This window comes from Corvus cornix, chromosome 3 (assembly GCF_000738735.6).
Source record: "Corvus cornix cornix isolate S_Up_H32 chromosome 3, ASM73873v5, whole genome shotgun sequence".
NCBI classification, from domain to species: domain Eukaryota; kingdom Metazoa; phylum Chordata; class Aves; order Passeriformes; family Corvidae; genus Corvus; species Corvus cornix.
In genome coordinates this window covers 91,629,091-91,655,082 of record NC_047056.1, presented here as the reverse complement: position 1 = coordinate 91,655,082, position 25,992 = coordinate 91,629,091, and the positions used below count along the sequence as shown (strand labels likewise).

Genomic DNA, 25,992 nt, shown 5'->3' with positions numbered 1-25,992 from the left:
ACAGAGTTACACTAATTTTTTTATTACACTACCGTATATCATTGGGAATATTTCAGTAGTATGCTACATTTCTGACGGGAGAAAACTGATGAAAGTTACTATGTACTTTAGCTTTGTTGTTATACCTTCCCTTCTGTTATGACAATTTTTATTTCATTACTGGAACTATCATGGTTGTGGCTCAAAGAATGAGTTGTTTTCTCCATCTGGTGTTGAATGTAAGTCTCTCACTGAAATCTTGGCCCAGTCCTGAAATCACTTGGTAGGTCTCTCCTAGCTATTTTACTCAATCCCAAATTATATCTTGAAGTGTTTATCATGTGAACAACACTTTAGTCAATTCATTCTTTGCATTTTAATATTACCTGTTCTCTATGTATTGTTTACACTTTATTTGCATCTTTAAATGAAGAAATGCATATACTAGGAAACATGGAAGATACTTCATGCTTTGTATTGGATTGCATTACTTTGAGGCATGTTTTCTAGAAATATTTTCTCATTGTTTTAGAATTGCTTTTTTTAATTCAACAGAATTTGGCTTTTCTTGACAGGAAGAATAGATTACTCATGTCCTTCATGTTAAACAGTTATTCAGGACATGGTTTCACACTTAAGTGTAATTGAAAACTATTGCCAAAAGTAAGTGTCCTTGAGAGAGCAATTGTTTGGTTAATTTCCTTATGTTGCTAATTAAGCCTTAACCCAGTCACCAGTAATTTCAAGCAGAGAAGGAAAGTTACAGTGATGATTTTCTTCCTCTAAGCAGAAAATAACTGAGTAATTTCCATAAAGACATTACTGTGAATGAATAAATACATTCTCTCAACATGTGCAAAATATTAGGCTCCTGAATAATGCAATCAGAAAATTGAATTCAGTATGACTAAGAGCTGTGAATTATCAGTTTATCAAAGAGTTCTCAAAGTCTTGGTTTAGGTTAAAAAATGTAATTTAATTCCTTGGATGAATTCTACAGACAGTAAAATGTCTAACAAGGATTTTAGGCTTTGCATACTTTTTTATATTATACAAAATGTTATGTGCTGCATGATATATCCATTATGTGTTTTGGCAATTATAGATCTCCATCTTTCTACCATGTCTGCAAAACTACAAATACTTACCGCTCTACATTGATTGGACTTGTCCTTCTACTAATATCTGCATTCTGTTTAACAGAATGTCTTATTGTACTTAATGCTATTCAATTAAAACCCCTTTGTTTTTGTTTGAAGTAAGTTAAGAAATGTACAGTAGACAGGTTTACTTCTCTGTGAATATACTTTTCTAGCAGCCTCCTAATTTCATTTTTTTTGATTCATCTCAGATTTGTTTATGTATGCCTTTGTTAACCACAATACAGTGCATTGTGCTGGAAATGAACCATTATCCCACTTAGAGTATCTGTGAAAACATTAATTAAAAAGATATCGTTCTCTTGATAAGTTTAAAAAAATAAAAAAGGAAAGATTCAGTTTAAAAAAACAATTAAGCTGGTAAATGGAACAAAGACATTTTGAAGAGACTCGTTTAGCTAAGACCTGGTGATGAGAGGGTTGTATAAAAGCACATTAAGACCCAATGGATGCCTGGATATAGTAGTTTTAAATACATTCTCTTTAAAGATTAATTTAACAATTGTCTTTCTCGACTTACTTAAAATACTACTGTAATGAAAATCACTCAAGTGACAACACTGGGCTTGAGATGAAACTATGTATTTCCAAATACTAATGTTTCCTTAAGCTGGCTAGAGCTGTGGGTGATAACAATTGACTTCTAATTGTTGAACAGAAGCGTGTAATACCAAACAGTGTTAAATGTATAGCTGTCGTATTTGGGAAGCAGAAGCATTTTTAGGTTGAAATTCTTTACTTACTTGTGCTTCAACATCTGTTAATTTGCGGGTCTGTTCAGCTGTTTGATTTAGCAAGTTTGTGCCTATTTCAATCATTACTGCAGTCTGGTTCTGCACTGCAGTTTGCTGGATCTCTACCATTTCTTTCTTCATACTGTCTTGGATGTAATTCTCAAGCTACATGGGAAAGGAAAGAGAGAAGATAGTTGCATTCTTTAAATGTTGGAAAGGGGGTAGTACAGTAAGCCTGCTGGCAGCCTTGCTAAACAAATTTGGTCCTTGTCTGTTATGTATTTATGTTAAGTTTCCCAATGTTAAGCTCTGTGAGAGGAAGACCAAGTGTGACAAGGAATGTGTGGCCACTTGTTTTCTAAAGGCAGGAATAGAGATTTGCAGGAGGTAGATAGTAGGTACAGTGGTGAGAGTGCTTGTGGGCACTTGGAAGCCTTTCTGCCCTCGTGCTCCCACCATTGTAACCATCAGAGGAGTTTCACCAGCTTTGACAGCGATGGGAAATTTTTAGAAGATAAAAGTTTAGGAGTTTAGTCATCTTCCTGTATTTACACTTAACTATTTTAAAAGCATTTTTCATCACATGACTAGAAGTCAGAGAAGAGGTCAAATGTCATTTAACACTGTTATGCGCACATTTTTATCAGGGAGAATTTCAAATAAAGACACAAAACAGTAGAAAAACCTATAAATACTTTAAATGCTTAATATTAAGGAATGCAAAAGTTGTTTAAAATACTTGACTCTGAAGTAATTTCTGTCTAAACTAATAAGGCTTTTTTAGTAGTCATTTTATAGCAGAGTACCCTGCTTTCAAGGAAAGTGATGAGAAAATAAGTAGCAAGGAGAAAATTAAAGTAGCCTTTTGCATAAATCTTTCTACCTATCTGGATTCTGAAAAAGCAGTCTGATTTTTCATCACACTTCTTTACTTCTTCTCAGTAATTGCAAATATTTCCTATTTCTTTAATGTGTCATTGTTTATGTTTCAATTCATAAAAGTCCAGGCCACAAGACTTCATTTTTTTTCCATTGCCTGAGGAAATTTGTAGAATCAAACTTCTACTTCACTCTGAAACTGTTTTAGCAAGGGAACCATAATAAATTTTGAGCTTCTTGCTGTACCTATAAGGAGGATACTAGCTAATAACAAATAGCTAGTGTCATTAAGCACAAATGGTAATACATCACCAATTCCTAAACTAAGTAAAATGGTAAAACAGGTTGATATCTCGATTTTTTTAAAAATACTATTTTGATAGTGCTATCTTGATATGAATGATGTCTTGTGGTAAGGAGACACTTCGAACATTATTTTACAGCTACTTTCCGTATCAGTGAGGAAAAAGCATCTTGTGATTTAATATTCTATAAACCACTATTCAGATAAAACCATTCCACTTCCAACCAGCTAAAGATCAATGGGCAGATCTATCAGCTTTGAATATTTAATAATTCCCCCTTAAATATTACTTGAGCAAGGACTGGGTTAATTTTTCATACTCCACAGTTGTTTTTTAAAGGTGGCAAATGAAGAAAACATATTAAAAAATAAAAACCTCTAAAACTGGTAGTATATGCTGACGTTTGAAGTGACCATTATATCTTGATGCCCAGTGTGACCAAACTGTCAGAGCAGTATTTGTTCACTCCAGTCTCCCCATGCAGCTGGTGAACTGCAATGCACAACAGGGAGATTTCTGACTTGGCATAAGCTTTGACCCACATCTACTGTTCTGCTCCATAAGCGTACTTACTTCTCAAGTGTACCACAAAGATTTAAAACTAGCCTTTAGGCAGCCTCTTTGCATAATGATCTTTTTGAATATAAAAAGTAAACATACAATCAACTGGGTTTTGGCATAAAAATTTAACAGGGGTATCTTCAATTGCCATCATACTATGGTAATTAGAATTGTTCACTATTCATAGGGCTGATTCTTAAATGTTACCATTTGCTCCAGGCTATTCCTCATTTTCAAAAGCTTCTCCAGACAGAGACAAATCTAATTTGACCAAACATGTTGGACTGGACATCATTATAGATAACATGGAAAGAAACTTTGCTCAAATGCAACTCTGTTAAAAGAATATGTAGGGAGATCTCCAGAATGCATTTTATTTGCCTCAATGTCACAGTTAAGTACTGAAATCTTTATCAGGATCAAGGATATGGCCTCACCTGACAGATTCAATGCATTGAAAATGTTGCATCATCTTTAATTTAGAAAAAAAGGCCCAAAAATAAAAAGAAAGACAGCAATAATAGATCAACAAAGAAAGATTGTTCGCAAGCTTTGATTCTTTCATTAAGTAATTGTGGATATTTAACCTCATTCTTCAAGGTTCCTTGTTCACCAAAGAGAGAGCAGAATGAAAATCTGAGCAAAGACATCTCTGCATATAGGATTACAGAACTGCATGGCTTCTTTGAAAATGTTATCGCTGAAAACACACTACTAGAAAATGAGTTAATTCTGGGCTTAAAGGTAAGGTAAACATTTTATGGTAGGCTTAGGCAATTGCCCAGTTCAAACACACAGATGTAAGGTTGCTCTGAATACAGTACGCAAAACCCGTGATTACAGTTGAAGGCATCTGGTGGTTCTGGTTGCCAGATTTTTATACCCCTTGTCACTGTGCTTGCAACCTTGGAAAGCAGTTTTGTTTGGACACACAGATCTGCATTTTCATAATTTATCTTATTTGAATATCTTTAAGTGTAAGTGTATCTCCAAGTATCTGATCTCTTTCAAATAATTTCTCATTTATGTGGGGAATTCCCAATCACTGAAATATACTCTTGATTCCAGTTTAAGTTTGTCTTCACATCTGTTTTTCAACTTAAAAATATTAAATATGTAATTTAGGGAATATGGTATCTGTGCTTGCTTCAAAGCATGAAATGTGAACACCAAAAGGGATTTATATTAAGATTTAAAGCCAGTTTCATTATCTGACATTTATTCTAATTTAGATCAACATGAAGCATCAAAATTATAATGACCTATTAAGTAGCTTTGGAGCTTCTTGTGGCTTTTTCCCTTAAAATTATACAAAGCATGATTACATAAAACCCTTCTGTTTTTTCCTTCATATTCACTAATCCTCGCCCACTTTTGTACATTCTCTGCATGTACACATCATAAAATCTCTTTTCCTGACCTGAACCAAGATACACATTGATCCCTCTCTGCTTATTTCCCCTCTCTCATCATCACACAATGGAAAACTGTAGAAAGTAGCACTTTGTACAACTACAACTTCCTAATTTTTTTTTTAGTGGCGGATGCTTACTTTCATCTTTCTTCAAAGAGGAATAAAAGAACGACTTTCATCAAAAATGCCCCGCCATCTCCCACTGACCTTAGTGACAGCAGAACATGTTCCTACTGCATACCCTGGGCAAGTAAGGCCCTTGGGTTTCCCTGAGAGGGTGGTGGAACACGGGCTCCAGTTCCCACAGCCACAGCTGAGCTACACTGACAACACTGAGGATTAGCAGCCATTTTGCAAGACTGCAGTTCTTTGTGGCACATTTCTTTGTAGAGTACTATTCATCAGCTCCTGCCAAGGAGCCTCCTTCCTTTGTAAGCAGCAGCACACTCAGAGTTTCTGAAGGAGGAAGAGGTCAAAAAAAGGTTTAAAAGAGGGAAGGACACAGGAATGAATGACTCAGTCCCCATCCATCACTTGGGAAGCTTGGCAGTTTGGTTTGAACAGCATGTCTGTCTTCTTCAATATTTTGCTCAAATTTGGAAGGTGAAACGGATTATTTGCCAGATTTCTCCTTTGCCACTTGGCTAGTTATGGTTTAATCTCTTTTTAATTCAAATAGTATTTGGCATATAAGAATTGAGTTAACCATTATTACATTATTGTTATTTTGAACAAAGTAAATGTTAAAACCTAATAGCTGACTATTAGTGATGCATCTTCTTTCAGGAATTTTGCTTTTGAGGGAGCAAGTCAATCAATGAATTCTATCTTAAAGATAATACAAGGGAGAGGGAATATTTGAAAGGAGGAATAGTTAGTTGATAGCATTTCAGTGATTTTTCTTGGGATTTTTCCATTAAACATTCTATCTTTTGTGTAAGAATTTGGCTGGCATGTATTCTTGAACAAAGTAAATATAAAAATGAAAGCACAGATGGGAAAAAAACATGTCTTAAAGTATGCTTAAATTGCAAAAACAGCTGGGAAAATTGAAATCCTTTCACAGTTAAGATTTGTTATAGAGTTATAGTGATGCATTTTTAGAGAGAAAAAATTCTCTAAGGTCATCACTTTGGGGCTGTGTCCTGCTTTATTACTTCAAATCATATAAAATCATAAAATTTGATGAAAATACTTCAGCTAAGTTGCCAGAAAAACAAGGACAGGTCACTAATATTGGAGCACATTCCAACACATTGCTTTTATAGCCAAGACTTTTTTTTTAAACAAGCTTTAAATTGGCAAGAAAGAAAAGACAACATGTAGACTATGCACTAAAAGAAGTATGTTTTCTAACTATTGGCAGAGATAGTATTATTCCATTATGAAGGATTATCAATACTCAGTTAAATGAAAAGTCTTCCTGATTGTATAGTTTGTATCCATGTTACAGAATTTTTCAAAGCTTCAGCAACTTACTCGTGCACTTTATAGACATTTGACTTACCATTATTTCCCTTTTAAGTTATGAATGATGTCTTGCATTTGTTCTTTGCTGCCAAATGTTTAATTTATACTAATTAAACAGTCATGTTCATGGCAGCATTTATGCTCCATGAATACATACATCCCTCTTTTGCCAAATGCCACCCCATATAAATGGTACACATAGTACTGGATGCTTGTTCTATTTTATAGAATTTTTCAGTTATTGGAGCAGGATTTCCAAGTAAAGTTTGGTGATTTTCTTAATGTTTATAGTCTGATTCTATCAACTCTAACATTTATTTTCAGCAAGAGGTAATGTTAATCGTGAGTTTCTATATAATGCTATGTCCTATGTGAACAGGTTGTGTTACAATGCATATTGCATGCTTAGTCATCCAATAAAGACACAGAGAAAACTGCAGGGCTAATGACACATATGTAGTGATTTCCCTCTACCTTTTGTTTTGGATTTACAAAAGTGGAGTAGATCCTGTAGAAAACCTAGCAACAAAAAATACATTTACAGTTAGGTACCTTTTAAATATGCATTGAAGCTACAGTTTGGCATACTGTAAAAGCCTGGGAAGTAAGGAGTTAATGCATTGTTATGCCTCAAACGCTGATGGCTATTCAAGTGGGCAAATAAGAACAGGATGTGGCTGGAAAGAGGGACTGTTGGAAAGTAGGGCAGCACCTTTCTGGAACCCACTTCCCTGTTCTGGTCCATGGTGACATAAAGGACAGCAGATGTGCAGAAATAGGATCAGGAATCAGGCATGAGCTGTCAACTTAGGGTCAATCCAGTAGAGGGGGATCAAGACCATCAAAAGATCTTCAAAGACCCTCAACCCATTTCCAGAAAGGTCCAGAAGAATGGACTGCATGTGCTCACTTATTTACATGAAGAATGAGAAACCTAATCCCAGGGGAGGAAAACTTACCTATAAAATGATCCCCTGACAAAGCCCGGGTGGCACCAGGACCTTGGACACCCTATTGGCTGGATCAGTGCTGGACCCAGAACTGGTGATCCCCTTTCCTCTCCTATTTCTCTTTATAGGAGCAAACATATTTCCGTGCCAAGTGTATCGTCTGTTAATAACATTTTGTGTGCGTTTTTCTTTTGGACCCTTTTGGCTCTTGCCACTCTATTTTGACCAAAGGCATTGAGGAATTTTGCATGCTCCCTTCCGCGAAGGAGTGAGATGTGGCACATATATTAAGTTGTCAAAAGCTTTGAGTTATGGTTCTCACATCCCTAATAAAAATGTCCTGTGCTTTATTCAAAACTTACCTTTGCAAATTTAAACCATTGGAGTTTAATTAGCCCTTCCAATACCTGTGATCATCATCCTGGTACTTTATGCACTAAGATGTTCATTATACACACAGAAGTGAGCAAAATGGAAAAGGTACTTAAGCATCCATAATCAGATTTGCTTAGTTTTAGTAACAGGAAAAAGTAAGAAAACTGTTGAGTCTCATTAGTTCCTTTGGGAATACTTTTTCAGAGTGTAGATACTTCTATACTTCTATAGATGCTTCCTGCTTCTTATACTCCAGATGTCTTCAGGTATCTTTAACCTAGTAATGCTTGGTCTTAGTTGTCCTGCCCGTTTTTCAGAGTGGCAGTGTTCTTTGGATTATGGCCATATCTGATTTCTTCATAAGTCATCTGAAGTAGAATTTAGCCCATAATTTGGAACATTTTTTTTCAAATGTTGTGCCAACGTGCAGTTTTCTGACTGTAAAAGGTTATCCTTATATGCCACAAAAGACTTAAGTTTCTCATTCACAGATATATTTTTTAATATAAAGACAAAAATATAGTTTTTTCAAATACTATTTTAACAGACTTAATTTTCAATTAAAATACTAAATATTTAAATTGTTTCTTGTAGTATAATTGAAGCCTGTACATTTAGAAGGGTTTTCTTGGGATGAGCCACCTTGGATCCTACTGGACATGGATAACAGTGAAATGTAATGTAGTCTTTAAAAAAGAAGAAAACACTGTCTCAATCACAGCAGTTCACATAGGCAGTATGTAGTATTTTACCGACATACATATGCTACCCATGCTCCTTAATGTGCATGTATGTAACCATATTGCCAGGCGCTCCATGTGCACCTGTATTTGTGTTTCCACATCCCTGTAATGTATTGGTGTTATGAAGGCAAAATACTGTCAAAATTTCAATTTTGCAGACAGTTTTGTTCTTTTTAAAATAGCTTTTCATACTTATGTTCAGTCTGTCAATGTTGCTACTGCTTAAAGTCAGAATGGAAATAGAAGAATGACTACCCTTTCCAAGAGTCATTTATCTTGACAGACCTAAGGGAACACATTTTTAAGGGCATTGCATCAATCCCCATCAATCAGACCTTAAGCTATTTTAAATCAGCTTTTAATAAAATAATTTATTTCTCCATGTTTTCTGGAAGTAAGGTATCAATTTTAGGAGCTTATCAGTACACTGCAGAAATAAAAAGGAATCATGTCTCAAAAAGAGACATTTAAAATCGCCTTTTTTTTTCCCCTAGAGCAGGAAGTCCCGATGGTCTACAAGTTGTTTCTCAAGGGAGGGAAAAAAATCTTTTGGGAATGTATATGGAAATGCCTGAGATGTCTCTACGCTATTAGATTCCTACATGCCCCATCAAACATGTCTCCCTGTCCAGACCTCCAGCTAAGATTTTTCTCTTATCTCATTTTCCTCTCAGCAAACAAAAGGTGAAAGTAACAGCATAAATGAATGCTATCTGGAAGTGAGCTATGATTTACTGGAAAATATTCAAGCTAAAATTGTGTAATAAAATACTGAAAATTTAAATGCTAACCCTTAAAATAGTAAATACAGACTTTAAAGTAAATGATATGCAGATGGTTCTGGTAGGGACACTTGTGCACTAAATGGAAGCTTACCAACTTATTCTCCTGTCTGATTACATTACATTTAGAGGAATTTTTATAATTTATACTTGCTAGCAGAAGAAAAAATTCCCCCCCTCCTTTACTGGCAAAACTCTATTTAAATAAAAACTAAATTTTCATTAATATAACATGAAGCAAAATGTATTAAATGTCTTCATTTTCTATGCAAATATTTATGAAGAATGACTTTCATTCTGTGTTCTTGAATGGAAGTACTTTGTACCCAATTCTAAAAGTTATTACACCATGATTGTACTTTCTACTGTATGTTTTGAACTAACTATGAATGTTAAAATCCAATGATGTAGATGTAGAAAAAGCAAAGGAGCACATATGAAAAGGGAAGAGACTCTGACAGCTGAAACACTCCCAAAGGCTGTCGTAGAGTTGATCTCCCACCATTCCAGACACTGAGCTTATTTTGTACACCTAATACTACACTACTGCTTTCCTACCTCCACATGTGTTTTGTCATTTGGAGGATGATGTGGGTGGGTTCTTTGTACTATATATGATGCATGTACTTTCTGTGGTGCATTTTTAGGGAGTTGTACATTAAACTGCAAATGAAAAATACTCTTTTCAAAAAAACGCTGTTAATGGAAACTAAATAGTCAACTTGACAAACAGCTTAACAGTGTGAATTTCTATATAGCTAAGTAAATAATTTTAAAAAACCAAAATTTAGCAAGAGTAGCTTCAAAATTAAAATCAATCATTTGGTAATTACCCCTACTCATTAAGAGTTAAGGCTGTTCATTAAGGCGGTAATTTAAGATTCTGGATCACCATTTTTCAGGATCATAGCTAAGTGGTATTTCTCTTCAAAATCAGGGAAGGAATTCATAAAGTTCCCATTAGTCTAAAAATAAAGAATAAATAAATAAATAGTGTGAGTCATGAATGGCATTTTCCCGAAGTTCAGTAGCGCTGCAGCCAGGAAGACAAGAAGCCGGTGATGCTTCTGCCATTCACTGAAATGCATATAAATATTCTTCATTATACACAACAAGCCACCAATACTCAAAATTAGGATTCCTTATTTATAAACAGTATAGGAAATACTGCTAATCAATATTTAAATTTTAAATACTATGTTATGGCATTGTGCTATTGATGCCTTTTCCTGGTCTTAAAATCAAGAGTCAGACACGGTTAGAAGGGGAAAAGGGATTTTACCTTGGTATTTATTTTAAGGATCCTTAGGTGCACACATCCAGGTCATGTGCATTGAGATGCACCCCCCAGAGTCTATCCCCCCCAACATTGGGTATAACATTATAGGTCTTACTAATTAGCATATCTATCAAAGATTCCCCAATGAGAGGCTCAAGTGAGCCCCCCTCCCCAAGGAACCTTCCCCTGGATGGTTCTATCTTGGTTTACAGAATGTGTTCTGGAGAGGACCTTGGGGTCTGGGGCACACTGATCTCTAGCTACGAAGCTTCTAAAATGTTTAGTCTCTTAGCTTGACAAACAAGTCCAAGAATGTAGGCAAAAAGCACTAGGAATACAGAAGTTGTAAAAAGGTATAACAGGGGTATAAAAGAAAAGGCAAAAATCTTCATTGCATCACTATAATTTCACAAATCGAATATCCAAACTTTCTGGAGATAAGCCTACATGTTTTCAATCAGATTTTGGACTTGCATGCTGCCATTAGGGAATCAGGACTATACCACATCAGTGTAAGGACGAGATTCTGCCCTACAAAGATGACATCTGAATAAACACTTGCTATCCCAGATCTCAATAATACTTTCTCATTTATGTATTTTTTCCATTCCACTGAGTAATAGGCAGCTGAAATAAAATTATTCTCAGATATGCTGGTGACATTTTTCATGAAAAACATTGTCCATGTAGCCTCATAAACTTTACAAAATATTTAGCAAATGTATCTGTCACAGTTAAAGCCATTTATCTTTTTTATCTCAACTTACAATATCACGTGGTTTTTTACTCTTCTTTCAACTGGACAGTCTATTTTAGAGAATAGCTCATGATGTGGTGAAACAAATCAGATTTCAAGTTTTTGACGAAATATGAAGCAAATTCCACTTCTCAAAACATGTTATTGGGGAAGTGAAAAAGAGCTAGGCATTTACAGTTCATTCTCAGCATTGCTTTCTAGGGAAGCAGTCATCTTGCATTCCATTTCCAACCAGAAGGAAGAATGATTTGGAATTCAAGGATCAAACTAGTTAGGAAGCTATGGTACACAATTAGTCCATTTTGTAAGCTATAAAACTGGGTGTCTCCAGTTTCAAAGCTGTGTTCACAGAACATCTTTCAGCATGACAAAAATTAGATTTTTTTTTTTAAGTTCATGAGTTAAGGAAACTGAAAGCATTTTAAGTAGTTCTTAAACTTTGCAATATACTGGCATCTAATTATAGTTTATTGAGCTTTTATAAGACCTTTTTCTCGTAGAAGAAGCCTCAATGATGCTACCAAGTGACAACCAGTCATTTCAGCTGAAGGCCTGACAAATTTTGAATGCTTAAGACTTTGGGGAAGCACATGTCAGCTGCTGTATTCAGTCTTGAAGGACTAAATTTCTTTACTGAGAACCCGTTCACTGATTTTGGAGAGGGGGAAAAGAAAGTAATTTCTGCTCAAGTACTATAGCTCTTTTTTTAAGACGTGCTGATCTTTCTCACTACTGTTTCCATTGATAATATGTTATATGGACTGGGGAGGTGGGGTGTCTAGCTGCTACATTTACATCACCAGCTTAAAAATTCCTCACTTGCTGGACCAAACCTTTCAGAGAAAGGTTTCCAAAACACTGGGCGGGAGAAGCAGGACCCAAAAACCAAACTGGCCTTAACTGTGACTACAGAAATCACGAAAGGCTCCCTGAAATAAGAGAAGCTCATGTGGTCACCTCTGCTTAGTTAAAAAAATGAGCATCCTTGTATGTTCTTGTCAAATGCTGTTTATTTATTTCTCTGAACTGTTCCATTAGCCCAGTTAAGGGTCTTTAATGCAAAAGCTTCTGAGAAATTTCATGCTTGAAAGATAAAACAGAAAGCTACTGTGTTAAAAGTGGGCAAACAAAAATATCTGGAAGCAAGATCAGAACATATAGGCAGCGTATTGCAGAAACAAAATGTAGTGTGTGATGCAGAAAAAAAAAATTATGTAATCCTTATTTAAAATACTTTTTTTTGTCTCAGTAGCTGGAATTATCCATCTAAAAGCAGGTAGTTTCATTTTTTGGAACAGAAACAAGATGACAAGTCTTTCCATCCATTGCTTCCAAAATTTCATCTTTGTGTCTGGTACCCCCTGAGCATTCAGGTAGTGATGGAGTCACCTCTTGAGCTGAGCTCCAGTCAGTGCTCCTGAAAGCCTGACACCAGGCAGCTGCCAGTCTTCTATGAAGACCAAATCCAGATCCTCTCAAAACAATGCTACTGGCATTAACCATAAGAGAAGAGGAGAAACTCTCAGAAAGAATGGCTGAGAACCAAAGCTATACATTATAGGGTGGGTATTTTATGAGAGGACACTCTTCCCTGTCTGTCAAGATCTAGCAAGAAGGGCCACTGAAGAGGGAGACTTTTAAATACACTTTCCAGGGACTCTCTTGGATGTAAAACTCTGCTGTCAAGATGACTAAGCACATTAGCAATGGAGAAAGTACAATGACATTGATACTATATGCACCTAGGAAGAAAAGGAAGTTGTCTGTCTTAGATTTGAGAGGTGGGCCCATGCAAACATCATAAATTTCAGTAAGGCCAAGTGCAAGGTACTGAACCTGGGTCAGGGTAATCCCAAGCATAAGCACAGGCTGGGTGGTGAAGGGATTGAGAGCAGCCCTGACAAGAAGGACTTAGGGGTGCTGGTGGAGGAGAGGCTGAACATGCCCCAGCAATGTGTTCTCACAGGCCAGAAAGCCAAATGTATCCTGGGCGGCATCCAAAGAGCGTGGCAAGGGAGGGGATTCTGCCCCTCTACTCTGCTCTGGAGACACCCCACCTGGAGTGCTACATCCAGCCCTGGGTTCCACAGCATTAGAAGGGATTTGATTGGGTCCAGAGGAAGGCCACAAAGATGATCCCATGGCTGAAGCACCTCTCCTGTGAAGACAGGTTGAGACAGTTGGGATTTTTCAGTCTGGAGAAGAGAAGGTTTTGGGACACCTTAGAGCACGTTTCCAGTGCCTAAATGGGGCTTATGAGAAAGCTGAAGAGGGACTTTTTCACATGGACAGTGACAGGACAAGAGGGAATGGCCTTAAACTGAAAGAGAGTAGGTTTAGATTAGACATTAGGAAGAAATTCTTTACAGTGAGGGTAGTGAGGCACTGGCACAGGTTGCCCAGAGAAGTTGTGGACACACCATTCCTGGAAGTGTTCAACCCCAGGCTGCATGGAGCTCTGAGTGACCTGGTCTAGTGGAAGTTGTCCCTGCCTACAGCAGGGGAGTTGAAGCTAGATAACTTTATAGGTCCCTTCCAACCAAAACCATTCTACGGTTCTGTGAATACGCAGGAAAGTATGCACAGAAGGTTAAAAACAAATTTAGCTATAAGGACAAAAGAATCCAGCACTGAGAATTCTGAATGAGAACGAATATAGAGGAAAGGGACATCTAGGAAGCCACATAACTTTAACAGAAGGAAAGAAAGGAAATGAATCTCTGTGAGCAGAATTTTAAAAGTGGATGTATCAGGGATAGGAATTCTTAATGACAATAAGCTGTAAAAGGGGACTGGAAGGCTGATCTTAAAGCCAGCTGAGGGAATGAATTCTCTAGTTTGCTTGAAGTTTAAAAACACTGTGAAGTTGGGAGAAAATTCACTGAGGAAAATGGTAAGTGCAAAGGACTTGACTGGATAAGACTCTTGGGAGATGTTACTCCCACATGGACTAGAGAGGGACAAGAACAGGAAAATGTTTATTTCCTTGTGATGAAAATTATTACTCATTTTTCTATTCCAATAGCATCTTCACATAGTTAGAGGTAGTCCACATGGAATAAGCCTTAAAGCAGACATCTGATTTACTAGTGTACTCCATTATCAACTTCAAATACTTTTTCAATATTTTTTTTTATTAATACTTACTTAGTGAAACTAAGTATTTTTAGTTTCACTAAGAAGTCAGTGGGAATTTTTCTACTTGTTTGGAGCAGAGCTAGGTTTTTGTATGCTGTCCTCAGAGCCTTTTTTAAATAATAAAGTTTACCATAACAAAGAAGCTGAACTCAAGACATGGCTAAGGTTTTTCTAGAGTCAAGTCAAATAAACTTATGTGTCAGGGGAAAAAATTAGGGTATTTTTAACCCTATTTAAACTTTCTTCCCTAGCTGGTAAACTGTAGTTGTCAGAATCCTTGCTTGTATGTGCTAAGATTTCAACAGGGTCAGATTGTTTATATTTGTTGCAGTTTATAGTCTTTGTAAGGGCTAGGTTAGTAGTCTATGAGCTTACTTTCTAGTTATTTGAACTTTGTTTCATCCTGTCAGAGTAGTTTTCAGAAAACATTCCCAGCTAGGTTCCAGTAGCAGTTACAATAGGGTTTTTTAATTTACTATTACTTTATAGGCAAATTTTATATCAGACAGAAAATGTGGCATCAGGATGACAGTTTAACATAAGTGAAAACACAGGGATAGTTAATATGGTCAAAGTTCAGACCTCATGCAAGGAAGCTTAGGGGTTTTTAAAGTCAATTCCTTAGAAGCAGAAAAACACAAGATTTTTTTTATTTTTTACTTATTCATTTAAGCTGTCTTTTGCCTACTTTATCCATTTTTTAAGTTGTACTAAGAAACTGGAAACTAGTGTTTCATTTGAATAGTTAAATTACCCTGTTTGTAAAACATCGTTCTGAAAAGAAAAGCAAAAATATGGAAGTTTTTTCATTAGGTCTTCACCAGGGTATTTTCTAGAGTAAGAAAACATCTGAATGGACAGGGTACTTGTTAATGCGATTTGAAGTATGGCAAGTGCGTTTTCCATTAATATGTGTATTTCAGTCTTGATCTGCAGCTTTTTGGTGTTTGAATGTTAACACTTTGCACAGCTGAAATTGTCAGTTGACAGCTGATACCCTGGAAAAATGAGGCTATTGCTTCTTGGCTGAATGGCATATTCTCCTTAAGGTGCTGGTTTATATTGCATTCTGAAACTGTGGGTTTGAACTAGTATCTTGCAGGTAGTTACACCTTGTAAATGGAAAATGAGGAAAATTGTTGCATAGAACATAATGTAGTTCATGGGAAACAACCTAAAGCAAGTATATAACGTGTCATAACATGATGCCTACAAGTTCTGTCAAGGAAGACAGAACTAAAATTTTTAGGTGGCTGGGATCAAAATTAAACCTCTCAGCTTACTCAGGTACCTCACATCAGGTCACATGATGAGCAGCAGCCCTGCGGCACACGGATATCACACCATGTGTGGGGGAGCTGCTATGGGGGCTACAGCTATTGCCCAGGAAATGTCCTTTCCACTTAGCTGGGTGTCTCCCCATTCCCACACCCTGACAGAATGGAACAAAGAGGCTTTTTCCTTCCAGGATCACGCACATCAGGTGCAGGCCTGAACCAAAAAGCAAGCATAGCGATGAAGCTGATACCGTGAGTGCAGGAGGTGAATGACTCTTAGTGCCTGCAGCGTGAGAATGAACAGGTCTGCAGAGCTGTTGTTTGCACAGGGCTTAAGACACTGCTCAGTCATTTTTATACTAGAGATTTTCACAAGATCCTACTATTTTTAAGTGGATACAATTATTTTCTCCAAAGATGAGAACTTTTAGATTTTCTCCCCATCAAAAAGTTCTTTTAAGTGGAGTGATAAAGATCAAACATTTGCTTAGTGTGCTTTCCTGTGGTTTTGACAAACAGTTTATTCAAAAAAACATACTAAAATATTGCTTCTGAAGTACACAAATTATGGCAGTTGTTTGAGTGATTATGCTGTACCACACTGGAATGCTCTAACACGATAGTTTTGATTTTATACTGAACTACTCTGGTCCTCATCAATGCTTTAGTACAGCTTTTGAAATGCACAGAGCTAGTTTCCATCTCTTGATAATTCTATTACTAAAAGATGCTATACAGTCTAAAAATTGAATGCCTATTAAAAGAATTTCATTTGCTAATATTGAGAGAGGTGTAATAAATCAAGCAAGGCTTTTTTTCCCCCTTTTGGAAAGTTATTATTTAAGTCATTGTAGCTAGCTGTTCAATAAAATAGTTTGTTAAGCTCTCAGTTGTGTTACCATAACACACTGATTTTAATACCTGAGCAAAATCAATGAGAGAAATTTGACATGTTGTTTCCCAGAGGGTAAAGGAACTCTGTATAGTTGGGGTTTTTATTTTAAAACTCTATCATGAGGCTTGAGACCTAAATACAAGTATAAAACTAAAAAGATCATTTTTTCCCATCAGTATTAAAGGGAGTTTGAGCAAAGCTTGGACACTTGCATGCTGCTTGGGTTTAACAAGAAATCTCTAGAGACAGCTGAATTGGAAGAAAAGTTGCTGCCATCTAAGAATTCTGAAGTATTTGCTCTTCTACAGAGGAAACATTTCCTTACAGCTTCTGTGAATAGTGTAGCTGTGAAGAAAACTAGATTTCCATCCATACTTTTATTAACAGAGAGAGAAGTTAACAGACAGAGGATTGCATATTCTATCAGCCTTCCCTTTTTAGTTGTAAGACTTTTTTATGACCTTAGTAGGCCCCGGGAAGATTGTTAGCTAAACTGATAAAGCTTCATATGGGCAGTATAAAGACAGCAGAAAAGTTCCTGTAGCTTCCTGCTCTCTCTCTTCAGACTAAGCCATAATGTGCTGGAAGTTGGAAAGAAAACAGATAGATATCATTTAATCATACAAATTGTAGGATACATTTGCTGAGCTTTGTAAATAACATCTTAATTTTAGGGTTAACCTGTTCCATAAACAGATAAAAACTAACAGGATTTTCAGTAATTACTTGGATCAAAGTAAGAACTTTTTTTAAAAAAGCTTTTAAGGAGTAGTAATGTCTTTCCCTAGGCAGCTTAAAAACTGACACAGTGAGTGTTTGCAGAACCATCGAGGTGTGGGATTTTTTTTGTACAAAACATAGATCTGGATTTTGTAACCTGAAGAATTCTTTAACGTCTCCTCTGAGCTTTGTTTACTTGGAATAGACATCAGCTTCACCAAAAAGTATTTTTTATTCTCACTAGGGAGTAAGTAAAATTCTTTTTTCCTCTGTCCCATTTCCTAGAAATATATCTGGTCAAGGAAATGAAATGATCACGGTACTTCCATTTGTAAAGTACTTTTTAACTTACTGTGTGTATTAGGTTATTTGGTTTAACGCTGTATAATGTGCATATCTTTAAAGCATTTTCAGGTATTAAATTACTGAGCTATACTTTTTCTCTCCCCAGATGTTTTGCCTTTTTAAATTACCTGAGGTTCCTATTATTTTCCCACCACTAGTTTTTATTTTGCTAGTCTGAGAAATTCAAATAATAAAATGGCAGATAAAATTCAGTGCTTATTTCTGAAACTTCTTATTCAGTGCCATAGAAACTCTCCTTTTCTTGAAGGATCTAGTGATACTTATAGTCCACTGACACATTGTTTTCACTGTAATTACCAGTGAGATAGTTCCTAGGGTGCATTTGGACTACCAAAATATTTTCTGTGCATGACATCCTTGTTTCAGGTACTAGTATATGCATGAATTTTTTTTTTTTTTTTTTTTAAGAGCCATCTTCTATTTTCCCTTGTGCAGTCTCTGTACAGGTATCTTCAAGGTTCCTATTAGTATCTTAACTAGTATTTTAACACGTTAACTAGATGCTAGAATCATTTATCTCTGAAGTACAACTTGCATCTCCACTTCCAGGAAGAATTTTTTTTTTTTTTTTTTTTAAACAGTAGGAGTGGTGACATGCTGAAACAGGCTGCCTTGGGAAGTTGTGGACGCCCCATCCCTGGAAGTGTTCAAGGTTTGGCTGGATAGGGCTTTGAGCAACTTGATCTGCAAGATGGCCCTGCCCACAGCAGAGGGGTTGGAACTAGATGATCTCTGAAAATCCCTTCCAAACCAAGCCAGTCTGCAATTCTATGATTCTGTCAGGATGTGGGAATAGGAAGACACCAAAGTCTTATGGAAAAGCCATCAATCCTGATTTGACTCTTGTACTCAAGCTGTTTTTTAACAAGTGGGAAGCATAATGGTTATCTGTATATTCATATAGTATTTGCAGTCTAGTCCACAGTTCTACCTTCTACCTATTGTCTCTGGATTCTGAGACCTACAAACTTCAGTGCTAAAGCAGTATGTCAGGATGAGAGCCATACAGCATGCCAGCTTTTGTAAGTTCTTCAGCAATGCTGATAAATCTGCCTCTTCCGGGAGGGTTTCTGTTAAGTTTTCCATTCCTCTATTTGTCTCTCTCAGGCTGAAAAGGCTGATTGAACTTACTCTAGGAAGCTAATTAATATAGACTGAGGCACCTGATGAAACTCCGGGTTTGCAAAGTTCCAAAGACCCAAGAGTGGCACCTCTCTGTTGTAGACACTAATGTAAGATATAAGACTGTGTTTTCTAAATCAGTTGGCAACATTTTGCATGTCTAGCCCTATAATAATAGTGGGGGAAGACCATCTTACTTTGCCCCCACCCTGGCTTTCAGCCAAAGCTGTGTAGAAGCCCATGAAATGACAGATGCAGCAGGAGGTTCTTGCATTAAAGCATGTAAAAAGTTGTTAATAATGGTTAACTAAGCTGATTAATATTGTAAATCAAAGAATATGGTACATTTTCAAAAGCAAGTACTGTAGTATGTAAAAGACAGTATTAAACAGTCACTAAAGGTACTAGCTGTCATATTTTGAAGGTTAGAAACAGGTATCTGTGTCTTTTAGGGTAACTTCCATTCTAAGCAATACATACATGATAGCTTAGGAATCAAGCAAGTGATACTATTTTACTTGGTAAATTAAGGTGAGATGCAAATTACTGATTTTTTTCATAATTAACAAGGAAAAAGGAGCAGTAACAATAATTGTCTGTAAAAGAAACACCATTCTCAACTTCAGTCTCTCTGACAAAGTATCAAAGATATTCCAATGGTTATGCTGTTAAATTCCATGTATTAAGTGGGTATGCAAACAAAAAGGACTGGAAACTGGCAATTCAAGCATCTTCAAGCTAATTTCCTATAGTACACTTGAAGAAAGAAAAGAAAAAGAAAAGAAAGAAATAAAAAAAGGAAATCAAGCACTTAATGTCAATAATTGATGGAGAAAATCTCCCAGTTTGCTGTTTGGACCAGTCAAAGATGACAAGTTTATGATCATGTTAATAACAAACAAAGCACAGGAAAATATATCTTGAATGCTAGCAAGAGACTGGTTCTGTAAAACAAGCCTCTATTTATCACATTTTTTTACTGAAAACATCTTGGAGAAGTTGAATCCTCTATTTCGATTTTGTCTTGTAGATCCGTGCAAGAAAATCTCATCTTCTTTGTTGATTTTGTAAAATTTCATACCTGTGTCACCAATTTGGTATTTGCAGAATGATGCAGAAATGGTCTCTACAACACAGTTTTTAAACACATGCAAAAGAATCATTTCAAATCCTTTAACTGAAATTTACCTACAGGAGATACAACAATAAACTGTGTAATTATATCATCCAGAGTAGTGTGGAAACTTTAACTGGTAACATACCAATCTGAAAGTAAGAAAGTATTTTCTTTTGAGTCCTGCCAGTATTCTTTTGCTTAGCAAATACATTGTTGATAGACAGAAACAAGAATTTTCACAATAAGTAAAAATAGATGCATTACTTAAGAAAGGAATGCAGGATTCAGAGTCAGAATCATCTCTTTCGTACTTCAAAATTCAACACTGTTCAATATAGTTGTCCTTATCCATTGTGTGCTGGGGCTTTGGATGGCAGCATGTCAAAGTATCCTTTTGTATTTGGCAAATGACATTCAGTACAACAATAATTATAACTTTTCAGGGTATCAAGACAAGGGAAAATGAATCTCAGTTAAGAGTATCCAAAGATACTGCATTTCTATCAGCAGTGCATCCCCCTCCTAGTCTGCTGTGATGGTTCAGGATGAAGCCCTGGTCTTTGATTTAAATGTTGACTCCTGACACAGACTTTTATTTTCTAGTCTTTTGATCTGCTGATAAACTAGAAATAAATTACCTGTATTCCAGATGCTATCATCAAATTGATCATACATTGTTTTCAGCTGTTTGTAACAGGAAAGACTAAGAAAATAGGACCTGTTTCTTTTACACTATTGCTTTGGAGAGTCATATCTCCTGAGTCATAGGATCCAGTCAATATACTAAGAAGCAAATTCAAGTCAACATTAAGTTATTTTAATATCTTAAAAATGCAGTTCCTTGAGTACAAGTGTTGTGATCCAAATGGTAAAGCTGTCATTTTTTCAGATAGAAGTAGTCTAATTGTTGACCCTAAGGGATTGCCTGTCTTTTAGGAATATCTGAAAACCTGGTGTTTTATATAAAAAGTTCCCAAGTATAATAGCCAACATATATGTCTATATTTAAAATTTCCAGTCTTGTATCTCAGCTGCATACCAACTTCCTATCGTCTCAAGTTAATTGAAAATTTTATTATTGAGAGCTTTATTCTCCCTGCTCACACACACGTTAGAAAAAAAATCATACACCAGTATACAAATTGATCCCAAGATAGGAAAAGTCAAAGAGGAAAGTTCATTTCAGGTATATTGCTGCACAGCTGATCTAGGGTTTTGGCCTTTGCTTCACAGTATCACTTACTGACTTACTGCTAAAGAGTGGATTAGGTGGAATTTGTTCTAGTTTGTCATCTGAATGCTTAAACATAATCTGCTTTTCAAAAGACATTCTCCAGTTTTATGTATGGCACACGCAATAGTGGCATAATGCGTTATTAAAGTTCAGATTGAAAAGAATGTGTTTTCATGAAGAAGCAATTTGTAATAACTGTAGAAAAAAAGTCTTCTGCTTCCTATGCAGGAGCAGATCAGAAAAGAACCTGGACATATCTAACTCATTTTCTTCCCATTGTGTTTGCCCATTAAGCAGATGAAGCGCACACTTCCCATGCTGTTCCATTCATACAGCCCAGTGTTCATTCAGAAACAGAACATTTCCTTTAGTTGATGGATTAAAGGCAGGAGAGGGGGAGGTGTGTAAAAATGTTTGGGGATTTGCAATATTTCAGGAACAATGTTTAAAGGTTAATTCACACTTGAAGTTTGTAATGTATATTTTACACAACTTTAAAACAAAACAGGTTCTGCCTCTTGAAAGAATAAAAATAAATTTTAAAGATCAAGACCTAATGAAGTTTTTTGGGCAATTGCTGAGAAGCTAAATGTCGGGTTATTTTTAAAAGCAATCTTGTATTACACTTTCCATACACTAAAAAATTAAGCAAATACAATTTTTTCACCCCACATTGACTGACCTTGCATTATATTTTGGGAGGTTGAAATATGAACCTAAGAATGTGTATTAATGACCTTATAAAAACAACAAGTAAACTCTGTAAGCAGCTTTAAAGGTTATTGTTTGCTTTTTATCTTCACTTGCAGACCAGGTGTCTCTAGCAAAGTAAATCCGAGGAAAAGCTACTTTTTGTTGGAGGCTCTTTGTGAACAAAACAGATGGCATAGAGAGCAGGTGTTAAAATAGTGAAAAAGGCAAACAGCAGATATTTTACAGGATGTTTAGCTATGGAAGAGCTAGGGGAAAAAAAAAAACAGGCTGTTCTAAAGCATCTTATTTAGAAGTCTTTGCTCAAATACAAGAAACACTTCTCTGTCTTGTAAATCAGAATCTGTCTTTTGATCCCCCAAAGAATGGGTTAGAGATACTTATTCTATTCCTCTTGGCACTGATTTCCCAGGGACTGACAGGAAAAAGCATAGTTTTTACTAAATAAGGATGCTGGAATTTGTTTACCTGATGTCACTTATGATACTGTGTTTGTCTGCTTAAGTGGCATTTAGGACTGAAGTGTTGTGTGATTTTACTATTTATGTTAGGAAATTGCTTAGCAGCTGGGTAAATTAGGCTGTTCTACATTGTGTGGTTTTCATCCTACATTGCACATCTGTTAATTTTCATCTTAACATTACAATGGTGAGCATTGTAAATTAATAAGTAGAAAGGTAAGTAAGTGAAGGAAAGTAAGTTTGCCTGCTTAAGAAAACAAAAACTACTCAACTGACATTATTTGTGTCTCTAAGTTAAGCATCCTAAACATCTAAAGAGAGATTTAGAGTTCCACACTGGAGCCTTCAAGTGTATGCATTTTGGATTTAAGCTTCAAGGCTCATTTCAGGTTGATAAAAACCCTGCACTGTTTGTTCTGGAATGTGACTTTTAACACTCACAAATTCGCCAGCGGGTTTCATTGGTTGTATCACAGGAGTTCTGTAACTTTGTAACTGATGAGAGTAGTGAACCCTAATACAAAATTATTTTATAACTATGTATGAAATGACTATTCATTGTAAAAAACTGAATTCTCTCCATTCACAACACAGATTTCTTTCGCTATGAAGAAACCATTATGACATCACTGGAACACTTATTGGGAAATACAATGCCAAGTCCTCGAAACATTTATTGCTTAGGAAATAGGCATCTTGGTACAAAACATAAATGTTTGTTTATAAATATACTCTGCAGTTAGACTATATTATCACACTTTTCCAAATAGTAGCAAAATAAAGGTTTTTTAAGTCAAAATCTGTTGAACTGCATAGCATTTTGAATCAAATGAATTTCTATAAAAATGTGAAATAGTGATCAGATTTATTCTCCAGTAATACTAAGAATATATGCTGTAAAAATTTTTTTCTGCTCTTTCAGGTACAGATGTTGCCACTTTGGCAATAAACATGTCATTTTCCCTTAGTTCCAATGGAATTGCACTAAAAGAAGTTCTGTGATATCTGCAGCACCTTTTCCAGCCTATTTTTCCCTTGAATATTGTACATGTCACTGAAAAGGTTACAAGATGCAAAGGATATCTGCTAAAGAATTTTCTTGAAATTCTATCACTTCACAAGGCTAATTTCACTGCAAGTCAGACTTGCAGTCTTTGCTGGAACTACAGTTCTTTTTTTAGTGGGGTTTAATAGGTTAATTTCTGCATCCAGGTTTTGAAATCACATTTCAGATAGTATTTTTCAGGCATGACTCAGATAAAGGTACATTCTAGGTTCTTTAAATAGAGCTAAAATAGCCCTTGCCAGTTAGTTATAAATTAGTAGATGCTTCTCGCATGTCAGAAACTTCAGACATGCCCACGGTCCATCTGTGTAATTTGTCCAAGCAACTCAAATGTAATGACAAACTTTAAAGCACATTCTCTGCAGAACTGTGCAGTTCACTCTTCCTTTCTAGTTAAAATTATGTTCCCAGACTTCAAAATAACTTTTGATTGAAAGGTAATTCAGGAATTTAGGTTAGACAATGCACTCTGTGAATTTAGGCACTGTTCAAGGAAAAAAAGAAGTCACACTGAAACAGATAACAGGATGTCAAGTTTCTGGGATAGAAATTATATTAACCTACCTTCATTAGCCACTGAGTGTTGTTTTCCATGATGTTCTCAAGTAGCTGCAGTCTTTGAACTGAATCATCATAGTCCAGAGGTGCATCCCTTTGCACCGCGTTGGACACGTACGGAGTCGAGGAGCGGCAGTTGTCCGCCTCAGGCAGAAGGAAGGTGTAGCTGCACGACCCGTGCTGAACTTGGTACTGCTTCTTGCCTATCGTCTCCATGCTCTTACTGAAGGAGTTGTATCCTGAAGCTAAGAATATGCCGCAGCCCAAAAAGAAGCAGGCGGCCAGCTGCATTTTAATCCCTGCGGTAACTCGGCGGACCTAGAGAGCCTGGGTGCGCTGGCCAGAGCCCGGCCCTAGCTAACCTGCGGCGCAGCCGAGCGCTCCGCTGCCATGTGCCGTCAGGCGAGGGCTGGGCTGGCCTGCGTGCCCCCGGCGGGCCGGAGGTGCGGCCGCTGCCGCGCCGTGCCCGCGGCTGTCAGGCGCGGGAAGCAGCTGCGGCCGGCCCCGCCTGGCCCGCTGCCTTCCTGCGCCGCGCCGCGCCCCCGCCGCGCAGCCACCCGAGTCAATCGCTCCCCTGCCCTTATAGCTGGGTTGGTAGGAGCAGGCACACATGTGGAGCGGAGCCGCTCCTCCCTCCCGGGCTCGCCAGTGCTGGGGGGCACCGCACAGCGGCTAGCGGGAGCGGGGCGGCGAGAGGAAACCCCAGGGAGGAGCCGGCAGCGGCAGGACCCCTGCGAATTCCTGCAGTACGGCTCTCATTAAGGGTTTCCTAGACAGAGCAATCAGTTCCGATAGCCTCCAACTATGCTAGTAAATTATTTGCGTAATCATTTTTAGCTCTTTCCCCTCGAACCCCCTCCCTTCCCCCCCCCCTACATACAGAAGTCTATGGGCTTGTTTGTTCTTAATTTATTTTCTTTAAAATGTGCTGAACCAAGATGTAATTTAGTTAGTGTGTAATACATTGTGGAATTACAGAGAAAGACACTGTCCCAAGCATACAAAAGCAGGCTTGGGTACGTCCTCGCAAAGAGAGCAAGAGGAGCAGTAATTAGGGGTTTTCAGCTGAACACAGACTTTGTATTTTACTGAATCTCTGAAATGAATACTCATGTTTAGGCACATCTTTCAATAGTTAAGCATTTACAAGCTTTTTATTTATTATTTTAAAGGCTTGTTTTGTCTTATGACATGGCTAACTTTGGAAGTGCTAATGCTAATAAAAGAGTTAGAAATCACAAGTCAGCTGGTACTGGAAGAGGAAAAACCATCCAGAGTCAGTGGCAGTAAGGCATGGCTCAGGAAGTGGCATGGCTGAATAGGAATTACCCTGTTAGTTCTCCCTAGCCCAATTCTGTGCCCTTGGGAGTGGGAAATACCCATAAAAGGGGAGGGGAAATTCTAATAAAGTATTTGAAATGTATATATAAGAGTAAAAAGGAGCTTCCCCTACTTCCCAACTCCCATGGTCTCTGCAATGATCGGTCATCTTGAAAAAGCGGAAAATTGCTAGCCAACTAACCAGACCCTGGGAAAGAGTCCATTCCACTGAAATTTTGGAAAAGTTTACTTCTCTGTAGGAAGAAGTTGTCTTCTTGAAACCAGCATGATAGGATACTGACTGCCTGAGATTTTGGCTAGGTCTGGATCTGGAAACCATAGATTTTTCTTAATTAAAGTAAACAAAGGGAATGCCGTGCTAGTCAAACTAACATGAATTACTGACCAAAGTTTCTCATATTCAAGGAAAATCCCAGCATGTCTCATGATCTCTTAGGACAGACTCCTACACAACTTGCTGTATCTCATATAGTGTATTAATGTGGCTTTACATTTTTATATCATGGAAATTGCATTCAGGGGCTGTCAAAAATAATTGTAGCAGTTAAAATTCATGTTTTAGATTGTTGGAAGCTGCTGATCTTTCTTTACATAGTTA

General features: G+C 37.0%; 1 protein-coding gene across 2 annotated transcripts in view; it reads right to left on the bottom strand.

Annotated features, from left to right (window-relative positions):
- The window catches only part of ANGPT2 (angiopoietin 2), a 42,604-nt gene extending 18,072 nt beyond the window's left edge, over nt 1-24,532 (bottom strand). The window contains exons 1-2 of one of the 2 annotated variants that reach the window (XM_010406363.4): nt 24,060-24,532; nt 1,883-2,038 (exon numbers count right to left, since the gene is read on the bottom strand). In XM_010406363.4, coding sequence (XP_010404665.1) covers nt 1,883-2,038; nt 24,060-24,344 — 441 coding nt within the window. In that variant the 5' untranslated portion in view covers nt 24,345-24,532. The remainder of the gene's footprint in view (nt 1-1,882; nt 2,039-24,059) is intronic. The other variant, XM_010406373.4, reaches the window with a different exon arrangement.
- Nucleotides 24,533-25,992: the final 1,460 nt, after the last annotated feature.